The 20,053-nt window shown below is 40.8% G+C and overlaps 2 protein-coding genes across 12 annotated transcripts in view; one reads left to right on the top strand and one right to left on the bottom strand.

Annotated features, from left to right (window-relative positions):
• ST3GAL6 (ST3 beta-galactoside alpha-2,3-sialyltransferase 6) overlaps positions 1–3,743 on the top strand; it is an 89,879-nt gene extending 86,136 nt beyond the window's left edge. For 10 of the 11 annotated variants that reach the window (XM_061134060.1, XM_061134063.1, XM_061134065.1 and 7 more), the window contains 3 exons: positions 608–760; positions 1,605–2,721; positions 3,552–3,743. In XM_061134060.1, coding sequence (XP_060990043.1) covers positions 608–760; positions 1,605–1,691 — 240 coding nt within the window. In that variant the 3' untranslated portion in view covers positions 1,692–2,721; positions 3,552–3,743. The remainder of the gene's footprint in view (positions 1–607; positions 761–1,604; positions 2,722–3,551) is intronic. The other variant, XM_061134057.1, reaches the window with a different exon arrangement.
• A 2,416-nt stretch (positions 3,744–6,159) lies between these two features.
• The window catches only part of DCBLD2 (discoidin, CUB and LCCL domain containing 2), a 74,132-nt gene continuing 60,238 nt past the window's right edge, over positions 6,160–20,053 (bottom strand). The window contains exons 13-16 of the mRNA XM_061134056.1: positions 13,678–13,771; positions 9,751–9,800; positions 7,787–7,924; positions 6,160–7,128 (exon numbers count right to left, since the gene is read on the bottom strand). Coding sequence (XP_060990039.1) covers positions 6,659–7,128; positions 7,787–7,924; positions 9,751–9,800; positions 13,678–13,771 — 752 coding nt within the window. The 3' untranslated portion in view covers positions 6,160–6,658. The remainder of the gene's footprint in view (positions 7,129–7,786; positions 7,925–9,750; positions 9,801–13,677; positions 13,772–20,053) is intronic.

Raw genomic sequence — 20,053 nt, forward strand, 5'->3', positions numbered from 1 at the left:
TTTCTTGTTGTTAAAATTTATTAATTTAAAAACAAAACTGAGTGTGACTTTACTATGTATATACATCTGGAATCTTCATTTTCTAGTCAGATCCTCACCTTGGCAGTTTGTTATTGAAGTTACTCAATTAAAGTGATCTTTCCCTAGAGCTGAATTATCAGCATTATGAAACAGAACTATTTTCTGGCTAAATGATTTGAAGCCTTTTAGCATGATTCTATCTGTTAGTGAATTAAGTGGTTCTTACATTTCATACATGGGTTTAATATTCTCAGGCTTTGCTTCTTTTCCACAAGTTGCCAGACTTGATGTGTTTTTTAAATAAGGCGGCAGCATCCTTTTCCTCAAGGCTCCATCTGATAGTTGTCTTCTGGACTAGTACTGCAGTTAGGTTTTACTTGAAAGACTTTCTAAGATTACAACCAACACTTTATAGAGTTAGGATATTAACTTGGCACTTGAGCCTTGGGGCATGATGAAGGTTGAACTTAAGTTTTTGTCTTGATGAAATGCTCAGAAGATGCTGTAAGATGGATCACCCAAATAGGCTTTGGAAACAAGTACCTTGTGTGTACTTTTTCCCCTAAATTTTCATTTCCTCCCCCAGAAACCCAAACACCCAACCACAGGCATTATTGCCATTACCTTGGCATTTCACATATGTCATGAAGTTCATCTTGCTGGCTTTAAGTACAACTTTTCTGACCTCAAGAGTCCTTTGCACTACTATGGGAATGCCACCATGTCTTTGATGAGTGAGGTAAGCTTATATATTCTGCCATTTCACCCTGTCATTTTACTTAGGGAACAGGTTTTGAGAAGTTGATGGCTTAATAAGGGTTTACAGAGATAGCATGTGCTGAAATTAGGAGTGGGGTCCAGAGTTCTCACTATAGCAGCAGCTCCCAATCTGTTGGCCTCAGACCCTTGGAAGAATCTTATCAAACCTACATAGGAACCAAGCCTTACCTTAGATGCTATATTTGATGCACTGTTTGAAAAGATATTCGAAACCTGTTGTTTGAGATATGACAGATTCACCCAAAAGCATGGCCATGATCATACTAATTCTTTTCATGGAGTTTTTCAGTTAAGTAGATGGGAAGGTCTATAACTTTTTAACCTCATGAAAGAATCTTCATGGTCAGAAAAGTTGTAAACTTTTATACTAGATCATTTTTCCCTTGAATGGGGATTAATAATGGTAGATTTGATCCTTAAATTTTTACTGTGAATGGGAAAGAATTTTCTATTTTCCTAATAACTTAGATTAGTGGCACAAGTGATAGGAGTTAAAATATTACATGTACATTTTAACATCGAACAGTGAGGGATTTACTGTTAAGTATATGGCTATATCCCATGAAATGAAACCAGTCCCCTTAAATCCTCATCCCTAAATACTATGTAAGCTGAACAAGTGGAATTTATTCAGGTTAGATCTTGTCAATTTTGGTTTCTAGATTTACACCATAATTCAGTAGACCAGAAGATGATGTGAGGGAACCTCTTACTTAACTGATGGTTTAAGTGGAAAGAGTGGGCTTTTAGGGAGGGCTCTGGCAAAAGAATGACAGACGGTGACTTTTGTTTTTCTTCTTCAGAATGAATATCACAATGTCACTGCGGAGCAGCTCTTTCTGAAGGACATTATAGAAAAAAACTTTGTAACCGACTTGACCCAACAGTAACCCTACAGACTCAGAAGATAATGCTAACAGTATTTTTATTTTTATACTGCAATTTTTAGTTTATTTTTAAATATGTTGGATGTACTTGTCAAGAAATTATGTGTATTAAGTCTCTTGCTGCCTGGTGATTCATAACCACCAGCTTAATTTCTGTGAATATATTTAATTTATGGAAACCAAGACATTAAGATATCAGGGAAAGTGAACTTTTCATTGCGTTGTTTAAAAATAAGCTAGTTTTCTGAGGTGTTTTTAACTATAGTTAGTTCATCTTAGACTTCTGAAGGGCTGTGACTTCCTAGTAAGTAAGGGGGTTTAAGCTTACTACGACAAATTTTGAATGTAACAGGACATGTTGAGAGGTTCATCTGGCTACTGTAAACTGTTAGGAACTGGTGTGCGGCAGTTCCTTGATGTAGTGTACTGGACCCACTTCAGGTGTATAACTCTAGTTCCTTTTAGTTATACCCGAGGAGCCGGACTGGAATCTTAAACCAGACCTGAGGCATGCTTGGTTATGGAAATCTAAGATCATACTGACTGAATTAAGCATTTTTCTCCTGCAGTTAAGTAAACCATGATTATGATCAGTAGTTTGGTAGAATGAAGATTTTTTTTTTTTTTCCCCAAGTCAAAAGAAACAGGATAAACATGAAACTCTGGATAAGTAAATAACCAAAGACTGCAATTCTTCAAGTCTGGTGACTTCATTATTTTAAAGAAATAAAGTTTAAAGAAGCTGAAGTAGGCAAGCTCAAGAAGAAAACTTTTAAGCGGTATTTTTTGCCTGGCTTATTAATTCATTACGTTTTCGAAGCTTATTTGAAGTAAAGTAAAAAAGACAAGACAAGAAACAAAGAAGACAAGAATGAGTAAACCTTTAAGAGTCGAGCTGTTTCTGGATTTCAGTGGCACTTTCATGACAAGACCAGCTGTCCACATGAGTCAGTCACATCTTCAAATGGAAAGCTTGCCTAGGGTGCGCCAGAAAAGACTTGTGGGATGCAGACAAGCCAGGTGGACTAAAGTGGTGAGCCAGTCTCCCTTTTTACTTTGATGACTATAACCAAAGGTTATGGGGAGGGAGGGGGGACAGTGGGTGAAGAGAGCAGTAGACATTACTTGGCTAGAATCAAAAGCTGTCAGAAGAGGTATGTGTAGGAAGAATTGGTATCACTGGGAGACAGTGATAATTATCACTGACAACCTGCCTCTCTAAAGAGCATGTATAAATATTGGGTCAGAAACAGGAATAAATGACATACTTGAAAGTGATGTTGGGGGAGAGAACTAGTAGCTGATTGAACTCAGACCCACATGCTGAATGATGGACTCTGTGCTGTTAATCCCAGCATATGTTCCCACATACCAGTCTCGTTTGATTCTTCTGATAACTCAGGTGGAAAGGCAGAGCTGATCATTCCCTCACACCACACAGCCAGGGGCCCACAGCTAAGACTGTGGATGCTGAGTCTGGTTTCAGAAAGCATGGTGCTGTCTACAGAAAAAAGTCAAACACTAATGGTGGCATTTTCAAATGTTCTCAAATGTAAACACTGGCCATAACATTTCTGACTGATCTTAAAATTGAGGAATCAGGTGTTTTGTATAGTACGAGAATGGTTACAAACCTCAAGGTTTAAGGGGGAAAAAAAAGGGAACAAGACACATATATACAATTTATTAAAAACACATGAACACATTAAAATCTCACTATTTATACAATCAAATTCTAGCAACATATACAAATATTGAGTGACTACAGTACATGCCGAGGTAAGAAAAGTACATTCTGGGAGAATATCACTGACACTCAAAGCCACTTTTATTTCCAATATGTTTTGTTTCTACCTTTCCCAGTGCCAAAAAAGAAGAGGAGGCGAGGAGGAGAAGAAACTAGTTACAAGTTGGATTACATGAGAACTGATGCCACAGTTGACCTAAAAATATCCAACTCTTAGATATTACAGTTTAGGGATTTCAAGTTCAGAACCAAAAGGCATAGCCAGTAGGTAATTTTTTTTTTTTTTTTAATAAATAGAATTTCACTGATTTCTCTTAAGAGGGTTGAAAAGTTTTTATTACCCCACCTAATCTAGTTGTTCTTTCTAATCCTATTATCTGACATGGTGTTTTTCTATAACCCTCTTGCTGTCCAGGTAACAATGTGGAGCCCAGGGAAAGAGGTTCAAGCTTTATTACATTCCACAGAATTATGGCCACATTCATATTTAAATAAGCTCATTTTCTGCTCCCTCTTGTGGGCGGGAGGGAGAAGGGCAAATGTATACACAACATAATTTCAATTACTGTATAAATCTTCTACTCGAACCATTTCAACAGCAAATAAACCCATTGTTCAATGCAAAGTGCAAATAGCGAAATGTGAACTTAAATAACTGGGCTAGACCCTGCATACACAATAGGATCTCTTTAGATTTATAGCTTTTAATACAATATAAGTCAGCATTCACAATATCTTACCTTTAACTGTGCTGGTTCCTAAAATCAAGTAACAGCGAAGTCAGTGTAATTTTATGAAACCTTAAGGGCCATATTTCCTGTACCACGGTCTGATTCTATTTTTATAACTTCATTAACAGGAAAAAATTTAACCCAGTAAGTCACAGTGACTTTTTTTCCTACATGTTTCAAGCAAAGACTAAAAAATCAAGGGAATTTTGTAAAAAATGGTTACCTTCACATTTTCAGTTGTTACATGATTGTCTCCAAAGCTGTATATATATCAGACATAGTAACGTTCAAAAAAAAAAAAAAAAACTAATATAAAAATGAATTAAAAAGTACAAACCAGACTAACCTTTTGTATCAGGCTCAGCTCTTCATTTGGAAAGTAAAATATATAATAGTAGTTAAAAACTAGACATTTTGTAAAAATTATTGGTAGTTCAGGGACAGCACAGTGGCAATATATGAATCAAGTCTTAAAACATGCATTATTTAAGAGAACATTTGCTTCAAAAAAAAAAGTTCTATGGGAAAACAATCAGGTATGCACAATTAAAAATAGCAAGCATCTTTGGAAAAAAGAAATAGTTACTGAACTCATTTCTCTTAAAGCTTCAAATAGGCATATGATTTTAGAAAGTATATTTTTGTATACTAAGGATGAATAAAAAAATAAAGCAATTGGTTTACTCTCTTCCCACCTGGAGGGGGATGACTGCATTAATATATGTGCTTTACACATTCATACCTGTTTTAATAAAAGTTCAACATCTGTGCTTTTTGTTTCAAATATTTTGAAACAAAATGTGTATTGGCTTTTCAGTGAATAAAATTATGCCTCAAAAGCCTGTTGGAAAAAGGAAAAGCATCTGAAAATAAGACCAACAAAATCATACAACTAGAACACAGGGAGGCTGTAGAATTTGGCAGTTCTGTTTTGGAGCAATGTTTTACAATACTGAAAGACTCATGGAAGCAAGCAAAATGAACACTATATAGTTGGTCAAATTTTAGCAAATTCTGCCATCATCTGGCGGTACAGGCTAAAAGAAATGACTAGAACCTGCTGGGGAAGTACATTTCAACATTAACTATAAACTAGGGGATGTAAAATTCATATATTTTAATCATATGGTTAGCTTCTCATATCATCTTACCAATCTATAGACTTCTAAAGATGGTTTCTACACTAAGGCTAGTAAACTGCAGATGACTTCTATTTTCGGTCATTTAAACTACTTCTGGGTGACCGAAGTTGCCCAGAGGTATCAAAAGCAAGACAGGAATTTTCCTTTGCTACGATGCTAAAACATTTGTTCCCTCTGTTCCCTAGTGATATACGAGACTACTCACACCCCCCGACCACATAGATGGCATAATCAGAGAGCTGAAGAATACATGCTGGCTTTACATTTCTTACTGTGGAAAAACATTTCTTTATTTCACTAAAAACAATAAATACCTTGAGATTCAAAGAACAGTCTGTATATAAAACCAAAGCAATTTGGTTACTTTTGTGGAGGGGAGGTAATTTACATGATTCCTGAGGAATAATTTTGCCTTTCACGTTGATGATAAATATTAAGTGGGTATTGTTTACAGTGTTCTTGTTTAGAAGCCCTTAACTTTTCACACTCTCCTAGGAAGAATTCCATTGCAAACAGAGTTTGGAGCAGAGGATCTCCTTTATAGCTTTTTAAATTTATAAAATTGTTCCTGTTTCCACATGGAGACACTAGGGGATCTAAATTAATGAGACTGATATAGCAAGCATCACCCACTAAAAAAACCCAGGCATTTATAAGCATGAGAATGGGACAGGCCACCAAGGGCCCCAGGTGGAACAAGCAAGGGATGAGCCCAGGTCATGTACTATGAGATGCTTAAGTTCATTAGAGTGTCAGAAAGTGAAAAATCACTCTGCTCACTACAGGTCAGTTTCCCAGCTACAGCTCTTCCTAAGGAAAGATGGATAAATACATAATGCTGCAATCAAAACAATGATTATATCAATATATATTTTTTTAAATTCAGAAAGCAATACAGGAATAGAAGAGGAAGAAATAACAATAGTACCCACCTTTCATAAATTGCTGAATTTCAAGCCATTTTTAGACATTTTTAAGAACAGTACCATGCGTTATTGCCAGAAAGGCTTACAGAGCCATCTCGAGTTCATCAATGTACCTGCAGCATCGGTAATAAATACTCAGTGATTTTAAATTTCTTTGAAGTGCATAGTAGGGAGCCTTTTCTGTATAAAATAGTGTTTTACAGTAGTAACAAACATGATGTTTGAAATTTCATAGGCAAGCAGTAACTGTGCCACAGTAACCCTTTAAAAGCAAGATGGTAAGATTAGTAGTTTTTTGTACCTCGGTCATCACACTTCCCCCAACCACATCCGTGACAGATATGTAATACGTTCTACCACTAATACAACAACCAAAAAGGCCATGTGCTTTAAAATGATGCTTTGTAAAAAAGCAGCATCACCTTCAAAGGACTTCTTTAAAAACATCACACTCACCCTCCCTCCCTGCTTCTGACACCTCCTGTGAGCTCTGCGGCACCTGGTACACCAGTTCGTCCGGGGCGCTCGGGCCCGGCTTCCCACCTTTCGGGGTATCATACTGGGCCTGTGCCGAGGGGCAGCTGTCGGTCCTGGAGAGGAGAGTGTTGTATGTTCCCGCTGAGGGGGGCGGTTGGTTCCCTGCAACTTTGAAAGTGGACGTGGAGGGCAGGCCAGCTGCAGCCGAGGGGTGCCCGGACATGTCCATGACGATCGGGGTCGCGTACTCAGGCCCGGTCACTGGCAGCGGTTCTGCATAGGCGTGGTAAACTTCTTGCACTGGGGAGCTGTAAGGATCGAGGTCAGCATACCCTGCTTCTTTTCCTTCTTCGGGTTTAAAGGTAGACCTCTGATGGAGGGGGCCCACGATTCCTCCCACAAGTGGCTGTGCATACTCTGGGTGTTGCAAAACACAAACAGAAAAGTTCTCTCATTAATGCCACAGGCTTACCCTGAAAACACACACATCTTTATGGCACCTGTGCTATCAGGGAGACGGATGGATTTTCCTGCAAGAATCAGCTTCAAAAATTAAAATTAAAGATGTTATCTCAAGGTAATATGTCAATGTGCCAGAAAGCTTCATTCGTGGAATTCTGCATAAAGAGTATATGTGTTCTTCAGATTTACAGATAACTATTTCATTTGAAAATAGTCCATTACTGAAATAATATTGATCTTGGAAAATAATTTCATGTTTTTCTTTTTCAAATATTTGGAAATGTTTAAAATATACACTGGGTTAATAGGATAAATACCGAGGCCACTGTGTCTTTCCTGTTCTCCTTTTACTACCCTCAAACTCCCAATAAAACCAAATGAAATTCCAGATAAGCAGACATATGCCCAAAGTTTTTAGAAATGAATACCCCGATTTTATGGATAGAACATCTGAAACACAGAAATGACTCTCTCGAGGTCTTTTTTAAAAAGTGGATCTACATGTGGAAACTAGCTCATCTCCTACACGTGAAAAAGATAAATACTGTAAACACCAATGCGCTCTGCGGCAAGCACAGCGTTTCTCCTTGGGCCCGGGCCGCGCTAAAATTACCTGCAGAGTCAGTCTGCAGCACGGCGGTGACTTCTCTTGGACTCAAGTGGTTCACCTCACTACTGCTGTAGCGAACTGGGGTTTCCTCGTGCTCCACGGATTTGGCAGGAAGAAACTGCTTCATTCCTTTCCACCAACCTTCATTGTGATCATAAGCAAGAGAGACCATTAAGGAGAAAGCTATGTTTGAAATGATAACAGTATATGAAGGGAGAAATCCTCCTGCATTTAAGCCATTTCTGTAACAAATATCTATAAAATGAGCCTTGATGTTCAAGACTTTTTTAAAAAAAATGTGGTAAAATACACAGAATTTTCTGTCTTACCCCTTTTTTTTTGGCTGCACCCACACAGCTTCCAGGATCTCAGTTTCCTGACCAGGGATTGAGTCCAGTAGCAATGAAAGCCTGGAATCCTCACCACGGCACCAGGGAACTTCCCGAACCATTTTTAATTAAGCAGCTCAGTGATACTACATATGTTCACATTGCTGGGCAACCCTCACTCCAGATATCTCCGTCTTGTGAAACTTGAGATTTCATATCCATGAAAGCAGTAACTCCTGATTGTCTCTTCCCCTCAGCCCCTGGCAACCAGCACTCTACTCTGTCTTTAGACTACTACATATGAGTAGTACCTCGTATAAACGGAGTCGTATGTTATTTTTCTTTTTGTGACTGGCTTATTTCACTTAGCATAAAGTCCTCAAGGTTCACCCACACTGCAGTATATACTGCAGAATTTCCTTTTTCACGGCTTAACATTCCATTTTATGTGTATACTGCATTTTGCTTATTCATACATTAGTGGATCGATACTTGGGTTGCTTCCATGTTTTAACTGTTTTGAATAACACTGCTATGAACATGGATGTAGAAACATTTGTCCAAGACTCTGCTTTCAATTCTTTTGGGTATACACCTAGAAGTGGAATTGCTGGATCATACAGTAATTGTATTTTTAACTCTGAGGAACTGACCAAAAAAAAAAAAAAAAAGGTCTACTTTCCAAAGAAGCTGAACCATTTTACATTCCCATCAACAGTGCACAATGGTTCCAATTTCTTCACATCCTTGCCAACACTTGCCATTTTCTGTTTTCCTCGTATTCTCTATTTTCTCTTGTCTAATCTTTACTATTTACTTCTTCCCAGTAGCTCTGGGTTTAGCTTGTTCTTTTTCTAGTTCCTTAAATTGTCCCAGCTTATTTTCTGCTTTGATAGACTATCCAATGCAAAGCAGAACATGGTACAAATCTCTATCAAAAGCAATATACCGAAGCAAACCACAGCTGTTCCAGGGCAGCAGGACAGTTGTTACAGCAGTGGGTTTTAATACATTAATAAGTTCAAAGAATTCTGAGATTCACCCTGTTGGGGGGGGTTGGGGGGGACAGCAGCACAGGATCTGACCGCACCACTGCTCTTTTCTGCCCTGCTCGCAGTGAGCTCTCTGGGCTCCAAACAGTCACCCCAGTGAGGCTGGGGAGGTGGGAGACCCGCAGAAGGGCCCTGCCGCCCCCGGCCACACACAGCAGGACTCGGAAGGAATGACAACTCGAGGCAGAGACGGCAGACCAACCCCACGGGGCCAAACGGCCACAGCAGAGCGACCACGCTGTCACCAGAGCCGCAGCCCCCTGCCTCGTACCCGGTGCTCATGCACACCACACAGAAAGCTGGTCTCGGGACACAGACGTACGTGGAGGCAAATCAGACAAGGTTTCCAGGAGGAAAAGAGCAAAGCGTGTGTTATGAGAAATTCCTATAATGAAATTCCATTCATTACTTGGAGACTACAGGAGATTTTTACAGAAAAGAAAAAAAATGATCAGAAGAGGAATGCCATTTTTCTAACGGTGCCGGGGAGTTGATGTGGGCCTGAAAATGGCCTTCCTCTCCTCCTGTCGCCCCTTACAGGGTAGGGCTTCCCTCTGATAAAAGGAGATACGAAGCTGTAAATTACCTGCCCGGTCCCAGTATGGCAAGTCATAGGTGCCTTTCGTTTTTTTCTTTCTGGAAAAATACAGGGGAAAAAAAAAAGAAAAGCAAATAGAGTGAATTCACTAGTAAGAAAGCTCTGAAACAGTAAGATAAACACTCAAAAGTTAATAATTAGTCAAGAGTACACACTGCTACTTGCTGTTCTACCCAGGGGAGACCTCTTTTTCATTTGACTTTCAAGGTTGCCATGGCTGAACTCTGGACTCTCAATAAATATTAAGTAACTATCTGCTGACAGAGTTATTTTGTTACCCAACTATTTCCCACTCAAAATGGATAAAGAGAGTTTTTTTTTTTTTTTTAAAAAAGACTGATTCTGTAAGTAAAAAAGCTGAATCAAACCAAAGACCCAACCCTGATGTGTGGATTAAGATGGGGAAATCCTGTTAGGTTCATTTTGGTTTCAAATACAAATTTCACAAATCTATTGATTCATCAAGTTCACAGGACAACAAGAATAACAGAACCCTCACATTTTCTTCTGAACTGTTATTATTTTCTCAACGTACTGTTTCTTCCTTACGGTCCTTTGCACCTGAGAAGTTTAAACTGTCACACATGCCCTTAACTGCGAAGACCTGATTCCTCCACCCTGCCCAGGACAAGCCAACACCATCACACACAGTGAGAGAGCTGAGGGCCACTCGGGCTGTGGAGAAGGTTCTCCGCAGCCTGCTCCTCAGAATTCAGAATGTCTTTCCCTGGAGAAACTTCCGTCTCTCCTCGGCATTAAGAACTGCTATCTACAGAGAAAAATATCAAGCACACGAAAGGACATTTTCTGGTTCAAGAAAGTAAATCTAATTAAAGTAATGCGCTGCAAGCTAAAGAGAAGGAAGCTGCTCCATCATTATAAATGAGCTCAGGAGGGTTATGTGATTTGCTCACCATCACAAATGAGGCTTCCTCAAAGAGCCCAAGGTATGTGCCTTTCCTACTTGGAAACCGTCTTCTCCAATATAAGAGTGTGTTTTTATTATTGATACTAAAAGCTTCCTCATTTAAAAGTATAGCTGTATTTAAAATATAATACTTCATTATTTCAAGTAAGTATAGTGTAAAATTTGTGGATAAGAAGGTAGGTGCTGAAGTTGCCCAATGGTTGTACTATAAAGGATTGCATATTCTTGATCTCAAATGAAAAAGCTTCAGGTTGTTTACTCATGACATGTAAAGTACTTAGAACAGTGCCCAGCCTGGGTCAGGGATTCAGCGAGTGGCGGCTGTTTTTATTACTACTTTTCTGCTGGCTATCTTCCGTAAGCCCCTTAACGGCAGTTCCTCTTTGCTCCTTGTCCCAAAGCCAGCTGTCCGCAATTGCATCCACTAAGTTCTTAAAAGTAACCTTAACTCTGCAGCTCAGACCTTCTGTCCGGAACAGGCTCGTGTTCCGTCTGCCTCTCTGGAGTCTGAATATGCACAGAGGCCTCTAGACACCATCCCAAACTCATCTCAGGGCTTGCCTCCGGGCTCTCAACAGTTCTGCTCCCCGTTCCTCACCGCCCAGCCCAGGGCTTAACCACAGATGAGTAGACCTGGTCGGCTGACTGTCAGAGGCCCGGGCCAAATCCCCACCCTGCCAGGTGCTGACCAGGTGACCTCGGCAAGTTACTTGTGCTCCCTCTGTCTCACTTTCCTCTTCTGTAAAATGGGATTTGTAACAATACCTGCTTTACAAACTGGTTAAATGCGTTAAACGTGTAAGGCATTTAGAACCACGCGCACAGTCAGCATCTCACTTTGTTTTGTGTAAAGATTTGCCATTGGTGCGACTGTCACCACCACTATCGCTGCTGCCCACTGGCCCGACAGCAGCTGAGCCTCCCTTCCTGGACCCTCCTGGAGCCTGCTCCCTCCTCCTCCTCCTCCTCCTCACCCTCCCCCGCCTCGCCTAGCTGTCAGTCCCGCAGACAGCGTCCTTCCTCCCGGAACACACTGTAGTCAGTCCTGTTTTGATGGGATTTGTGTTAACGATTCCTACTCCTCTTGTGTGAAACTTACAGGATTTAAGCTATTTATGATGTGCGTGTGTGTGTGTGTGTATGTATGTGCGTTAGTTGCTCAGCTGTATCCAGCTCTTTGTGACCGAATGGACTGTAGCCCAGCAGGCTCCTCTGTCCGTGGTATTCTCCAGGCAAGCATACTGGAGTGGGTTGCCATTCCCTCCTCCAGGGGATCTTCCCAATCTAGGAACTGAACCCAGATCTCCTGCATTACAGGCAGATTCTTTACCAACTGAGCTACCAGGGAAGCCCGCACGACTTGCTACCTAGTTAAAAATGGGAGTCCCATGGCCACGGTGAACTCTCCTAAGAATTGTTTTGAAACATCTGCTATTGGGCTGCCAGGGTCTTAGAGCGGTAAACTGAGAACATTACTTTAGCTCAGAAGTTTGATGGGCCGTGTACAGCACAGGAACAGACAGACAGACCAAAGGAGTCAGGCCTCCTCCCCGGGGGAACAGTTACTCCTTAAGAGGAGACCACTGAGCTGAGTGACCTGAAGGCTGCTGGCTGAAGGCCCTGACCCATGCACATGGACGCTGCCTGTGGCCCTGCTGGGGCCAAGGCCTGCAGCTGGACCAGAGACTGCTGCTGCTGGTGCCGAGACGCCTCCTTCCAGACTGCTCCTTGGAGTGGTTCGTTACCCCACACCCCCTACTCTGCCCAACCTGAGTTCTGTGCTAATTACATGTAATAAACCCAGTGACTTATTGAATACTGGCCACTCCAATCTTTGTGATTCCTACCTGCCCTGAGAGCTCCACCCTATGACAAGCAGGTTCCATGGTAGATGGTTCTCTGCAATGTATTTTCTCCCACTGGACAGACTTTGGGGCTCACCAGAGGGCTCCCGCCAGACGGCTGACATACTTGGTACAGAGTCAGAGCGCAAATATTTAATGGCTGAACAAATGAACTCCTCCCAAACCTGTTAGTCACCAAAGCTGTCCCCACAGCTCTGTTATCCCTACTGGTCTAACTGCACAGGCAAGAAGCTGGAGTGAATCCTAGATCCTCCTCCTCTGGCAAGCGGCCCATCAAGTCCCCCCCTGACACCACTGGCAAACCTCTCTGCCTCATGTCTCCCCCGTCTCCTAGAACTGCTGTGTTATGTTCTTGCCTGGCCTTAGCAGTTTCCTAACTCATCTCTCTGTCTTTTCTAGTCTCTTGTCTCTTCAATCCACCCTCACAAACGGCTGCCACCATTTTCCTACAGTCATCTGATAATATCACCTGCCCGCTGAACACTGCTCAAAGTCTTCCCCATCTACAGAAAGCCCTTCCTGGTCCAGACCCAGGCTGCATCTCTATGAGTCTCCCAGTGCTCCCCCATGCCAAGCCCCCATGAGACAACTCACTATTCTGCCTACATTCCACATCTCCGTGCCTTCTGCCGAGCCATGCACTCAGTCTGGGCCGTTCTTTCTTCCTCTGTCTAGCTAAAATCAACTCCCCCTTTAAGGGATAACTTGTCAAATATGAGGATTACTCTTTTCTGGGAAAAAGGTTTCAGGTAACTCTCAAGGTTCTTACATCTGTGTTCCTCTGCACTTCACGTACAACTCATCAAGCCCAAGTATAGTGGTCAATCGGCCAGACAATCTGGAGATAAGAATGGCGTTTCATTCTCTCAGTAAATGTTACTCAGGATCTATTTACCTTACTACTGTGTGTAACCCAGTGTGTAACACAAAGTTTGATATAATAAAGGTACTCAATAACTTACTACGGGATTCAAGTTACTCATTTTTTACGGGAATAAAGGAGACATGTACATCTTCTTATTTTAATGGCCACCTTAACTCTTCCTCTCAAAAGGGTTCAGCTTCTATATTTAGTTCTATATCCCCTCCAGGACTGGTCAGGTGAACTGGTCTTGCACTAACCTGTTTCTCCAATGCCAAGCACACACCAGTATGAGAATCAGAGTGGTGAGCAGCATGACCAGCACGGGGACGAGGACCGCGGCCAAGGCTACATCTATAACAGAGAAACAGACAAAGATGTTAACACCAAAGAAAGAATCATCAAGGAGAAGAGTAAAGATTAACCGTATTGTCATTCAAAGTTTTTCTAGCTCAAAAAAAACACCCCATAATTTATGCCATGAGAGTGGGCACAAGTGGTAACTATAGAGATTTCACAGATACATGGAAATGTGTTGCATTATTTGCTCCACCACTGTATGTTTTTAAAACACCAAGACAGATTAAAAGACAAATGATAAACCGGGAAATATTTTCTGCATATGTGATAAGAGGTTAATAATAGTTAATCTATTACAGAATTTACAGTAAAAAAATAAACAGGTCAGCAGAGATGAAAAAGCAATGCATTAAGAGGCAAAGAATTCAACACTGAGGTACACTGAGAGCATATCGTGGAGCAGGATGCTGCAGATTACATGCGTTACCTGATTGAAGAAGATGAGGATGCTTACAAGAAACAATTCTCTCAGTACATAAAGGACAATGTAACTCCAGACATGATGGAGGAGATGTATAAGAAAGCTCACGCTGCAATACGAGAAAATCCAGCGTATGAGAAGACGCCTAAGAAAGAAGTTAAAAAGAAGAGGTGGAACTGTCCCAAAATGTCACTTGCTCAGAAGAAAGATCAGCTTCCTTCAAGTTCAGGAACAGGCTGCCGAGAATTAATAAACCAAACCACAATTTGATAACCAAAAATTTTCAGATAAAGACAATAATAAACTTATTGAATAAGCGGGGAAAAAAGTGAGCATTAAACATGTTCACCTCACTAGTAATCAGAGAAGTAGAGCTCAGACAAGAATAAGATGCTATTTTTACTTATCAAACTGGCAAATATTTAAAAGAACAACTAATTGCTGAAGAGGGTCTCAAGAAACAGGTATTTTGATGGGACTAAAACTATCATTCTGATCGGCATTTGGGGGCAAAATTTGCCAAGTAATAAAAAGGTGTTACTTGGCAACTCTCTATGCAGAACGATTCTTAGGAGAAAATTATGATGGCATTCTAAGATATACCTTTAAAGATCTTTGCTACTGTATCTGCAGAAGAGCGAAAACCAGGAAGTAATCCAAATGCTCAACAGTGAGGGGGAGGAAGTAAATCACCGTATCCTCCTCATAATAAAATATTACCTAGATACTGGAAGTGACGGCAGAATAGTCACAGATGTGAAAAGATAACACCATAGTACCAAGTTGTGGCTGTTGCTCAGTTGCTAAGTTGTGTCCCACTCTCTGTGACCCCATGGACTGCAGCCCGCCAGGCTTCCCTGTTCTTCACCATCTCCTGGAGCTTGTTCAAACTCATGGCCATTGAGTCGGTGATGCCATCCAACCATCTCATCCGCTGTTACCCATTTCTCCTCTTGCCTCCAATCTTTCCCAGCATCAGGGTCTTTTCCAATGAGTTGGCTCTTTATATCAGATGGCCAAAGTATTGGAGTGTCAGCATCAGTCTTTCCAATGAGTACTCAGGGTTCTTTTCCTTTAGGATTGACTGGTTGGATCTCCTTGCTGTCCAAGGGACTCTCGAGAGTTTTCTCCAACACCACAGTTCTTTGGCACTTAGCCTTTTACTGTCCAGCTCTCACACCTGTACATGTCTACTGGAAAAACCATAGCTTTGACTATACACATCTTTGTAGGCAAAGTAACATCTCTGTTTTTTAATACACTGTCTAGGTTTGTCATTGTGTTTCTTCCAAGGAGCAAACATCTTTTAATTTCATGGCTGCAGTCACCATCCACAGTGATTTTGGAGCCCCTGAAAATAAAGTCTATCACTGCTTCTACTGTTTCCCCATCTATGTGCCATGAAGTGATGTGACCAGATGCCAAGATCTTCATTTTTTGAATGTTGAGTTTTAAGCCAGCTTTTTTACTCTCCTCTTTCACCTTCATCAAGAGGCTTTTTAATGTCTCTTTGCTTTCTGCCATAAGGGTGGTACCATCTGCATTTCTGAGGTTATTGATATTTCTCCTGGCAATCTTGATTCCAGCTTGATTCATCCAGACTGGCATTTGACATTATGTACTCTGCATATAGTATTAAGTACTGAAACCAAATGCACACATGAACAAGGCAGAAACCAACACAATGCTGGAGCCTCTGGGAATTTGGAGATCACTTAATCACTTATCACTTAATAAGGGGATTAAGTGACCTCACTCCATAGATAAGGAATCCTGGGTAGAAAATGGCCTGCTTAAGGTCATCTGTATGGAACAACTGATTGGTTAAAGATCAAGAAAGGAGTAGGACAGGGCTGTCTGCTGTTGCCCTGTTTGTTTAAGCTATACACTGAGCACATCATGACAAATGCCAGGCTGGATGAGTGACAAGCTGAAACCAAAACAGGCGGGAGAAACATCAACAACCTCATGATAAGCACATGATACCACTCTAACGGCAAAAAGCGAAGAGGAACTAAAGAGCCCCTTGATGAGGGTGAAGGAGGAGAGTGAAAGAGCCTGCTTAAGACTAAATAGTAAAAAAAAAAAAATAAGATCATGGCGTCTGGCCCCAATACTACATGGCAAACAGAAGGGGAAAAGGTAGAAACAGTGACAGATTTCCTCATCTTGGGCTCCAAAATCAGGGCAGATGGTGGGTCCAGCTATGAAATCAGAAGGCAATTGCTTCTTGGCAGGAAAATGATGACAAACCTAGACAGTGTGTTGAAAAGCAGACACATTACTCTGCCGACAAAGGTCCATATAGTCAAGGCTATAGTCTTCCCAGTGGTCAGGTACAGTTTTGAGAGCTGGACCGTAAAGAAAGCAGAATGCCAGAGAATTGATGCCTTCAAACTGTGGTGCTGGAGAAGACTTCTGAAAGTCCTGCAGGCAGCAAGGAGATCAAACCAGTCAATCTTAAGAGAGATCAACCTTGAATATTATTCAGTGGAAGGACTGATACTGAAGCTGAAGCTCCAGTATATTGGTCATCTGATGTGAACACATGACTCATTGGAAAAGTTTCTGATGCTGGGGAAGACTGAGGGCAGGAGAAGAGGGCATCAGAGGATGAGATGGTGAACATGAACTTGGGCAAACTCTGGGAGATGGTGAGGGACAAGGAGGCCTGGCGTGCTGCAGTCTATGGAGTCACAAAGAGTTGGAGATGACTGGGCAACTGAACAACAAGGTCATCTGGTTCAAAATTGGGAAAGGAGTATGTCAAGGCTATATATTGTCACCCTGCTTATTTAACCTGTATGCAGAGTACATCATGCAAAACGCTGGGTTGGATGAATCACAAGCTGGAATCAAGATTAACAGGAGAAATATCAACAACCTCAGGTATGCAGATGACACCACCCTTATGGCAGAAAGCAAAAAGGAACTAAAGAGCCTCTTGATGAAGCTGAAATAGGAGAATGAAAAATCTGGCTTAAAACTCAATGTTCAAAAGATGAGTAAGATGATGGCAAGCCATCTGGTCCCATCACTTCATGGCAAATAGATGGGGAAAAAATGGAAACAGTGGCAGATTTTATTTCTTGGGCTCCAAAATTACTGTGAACAGTGAGTGCAGCTACAAAATTAAAAATGCTTGCTCCTTGGAAGCAAAGTTATGACAAAACTAGATAGCATATTAAAAAGCAGAGACATCACTTTCTTGACAAAGGTTTGATAGTCAAAGCTATGGTTTTCTCAGTAGTCATGTATGGATGTTGAGAGTTGGACCATAAAGAAGGCTGAGCACCAAAGAGTTGATGCTTTTGAATTGTGGTGCTGGAGAAAATTCTTAAGACTCCCTTGGAGATCGAGAATCAAGGAGATTGAATCAGTCAATCATAAAAGAAATCAACCCTGAATATTCACTGGAAGGACTGATGCTGAACCTGGAGCTCCAATACTTTGACCACCTGACGTGAAAAGCCAACTCATTGGAAAAGACCCTGATGCTGGGAAAGATTGAGGGCAGGAGGAGGAGGGGATAACAGAGCATGAGATGGTTGGGTGGCATCACCGACTCAGTAAACATGAGTTTGAGCAAACTCCGGGAGATAGTGAAGGACAGGGAAGCCTGGCAGGCTGCAGACCTTGGGGTCGCAGAGAGTCAAAAATGACTGGCCGACTGAACAACAGCGAAGGTCATCTGGGAAGCTGGTTTCTTCCTCCACTCCTTAACCTCCTCCTGGCCATGACAATGACAACAGCAACAGCTGCTGATACTTGCTGGGTGGGAAGCTCCAGACCTGCATCTCCTTTACTCCATATCGTCATGGCCCAAAGAAAGAGCGAGCCTGAAGATTCAGGAAGGGAGAGGATAATCCAGAACACCAGGCCTCCGAGAAAGTAGGATGGATGGGAAATAGATGAGTATGCAGGTTCCAGAAAAAGCTTCCACTGAAGTGCCCTTCAAATGGCTTCTACTTTGTGAAGCTGAAGATGTAACTGAGACAGAGTGAGGATCTCTGGGTCAAGGGTTTGAAAAATACAGAGAATGTTTCTAAGAGCTACTATTGGGAACAGACAGAAGAACTAACCAGGGAAACAGAAAGACCACCAGCTGGTACTGAGGGAGGACCCTGATGTTAGAGCACCACAAATCTGGCCATGATGTGATTTTCACCAGCATCACCCTTAGACTGGATGTAAAAATGGAGAAAGGAGAAGGGCGTCCAACAGAAATAGTGACTCAGGATAGAAAGGACTAAGAAATTAGAAAAGCAAAAGTGCTTTATCCCTAAAATGTGGGAAACCGTAGAGAAAATAGTCATGTTCAGATGGATACTGTCTGACTTAATCAGAGGTATTATTAACACAATATATGCTTAGGTTCAAAAAATAATAAATTCTATACAGTACTATCTCAAAGAAAAGGAGACAGGGAGGTCTTCAATCAAAAAGACCTGTACGCTCTTTGTTAGTCTTTTAAAGATTACATGGATCCTAGTTCCAGAATAAAATGCTTTAAGAACACTTTTAGTCCTAAGATTTTAAAATTCTATAATCAGATTTTAAGATGAGCAACACTTTAAAATGACTGCTCTTCCATATGGTATGTGGTCTGGGATCCCACCCAAACGCATGCTTTTTGTAAACTGAAGCTCTTTGTGGGATGCTGAAATTTCTTGTCTCTGTCAACTCTGGCTTCTTTCTAACGTGGACAAAATAAATGTTGCCTGCCATTTCAGTGTTGCCTCAAGTGCTCAGCCACGACCCCCACCCATGACCATGTACCCCGAGAGGAGTTCAGGATGGAGAAAAACCGAATACTGACTCTAAACAGTCAAGATACATATTAATGAATAATTTCAGTGAGCGCAGACTCTTGCATCTTCCCCTACATAGAAAAGCATTAAAATCATTAACTTTAGATTAGTCTTGTTTTTTATCTTTTTTCCCCAGCAAAAATTCCTATATATCCCAGCTCCTCCCTTATGTCTTTAGAACAGTTTCATAGAGCTATCTGAGAGGCTGTATCCCAGACTACAATCCTCGGTAAGAACCTGGCTAAAACACAATTCTCAATTTTCAGGCTGTAAGCTTTTTTTTTTTTTTTCCAATCAACACTAGCCTTTCCTGCAACATGAGAAAGACACAGGTCTCTTTGGGAATATTTTAGAAGATACGAAGGAAACTGATGTGGAAAGTTGTAGAAAGCTATCTGAATCCAGACAAATTTTCAGAAAATGAGAATGATTAAAATTTTATTAAGTCACTCTGAATGGATGCTTTCTCTTCTCTGCATTGTCTTGAAAATTAGTGTGCTTTTCATCTGTCAACACTGAAATTAATTCCTTAATGACACTGATTCTTTTGTTCCTGAATTCAACTGAAATTTTGTTTTCAACTAGTAAAATAAAAAACTAGTATGTTTATATATATTAACATTTTATATAACAATAATAAATAACAAGCTTGAAAGTAAATTGGAAAGTGTCATCTGAAAAAGTAACTATAAACATTTAAAAGACAGAGACCCCATTTTTAAAATAAATGTTAATAGAGTATCTATTTTTTTTAAAAAGTATGTTAATTTTCACCAAACCTTTTTTTTTTTCCTTCCCTTTTTGCTACCAAATCCCTATCTAACAAATTAATATATAATCAGAAAAAAGTTTGCTTCTTGCTATGGTTTTTAGTTATTTCTAGAAAAATTTTCTTTCTAAGGCTGAGGCTCCATGTATTTAGCTATAGAAGGGAAAAAAATCACAAAAGGAAGCCTAGAATACAGCAGCCATCTCTAAATATTTAAAGAATGATTTTACATTGTAACAGATAACAGAACTTAGCAATGCAGCCAGTTTTCTATA

Source organism: Dama dama, chromosome 31, assembly GCF_033118175.1.
Source record: "Dama dama isolate Ldn47 chromosome 31, ASM3311817v1, whole genome shotgun sequence".
NCBI lineage: Eukaryota > Metazoa > Chordata > Mammalia > Artiodactyla > Cervidae > Dama > Dama dama.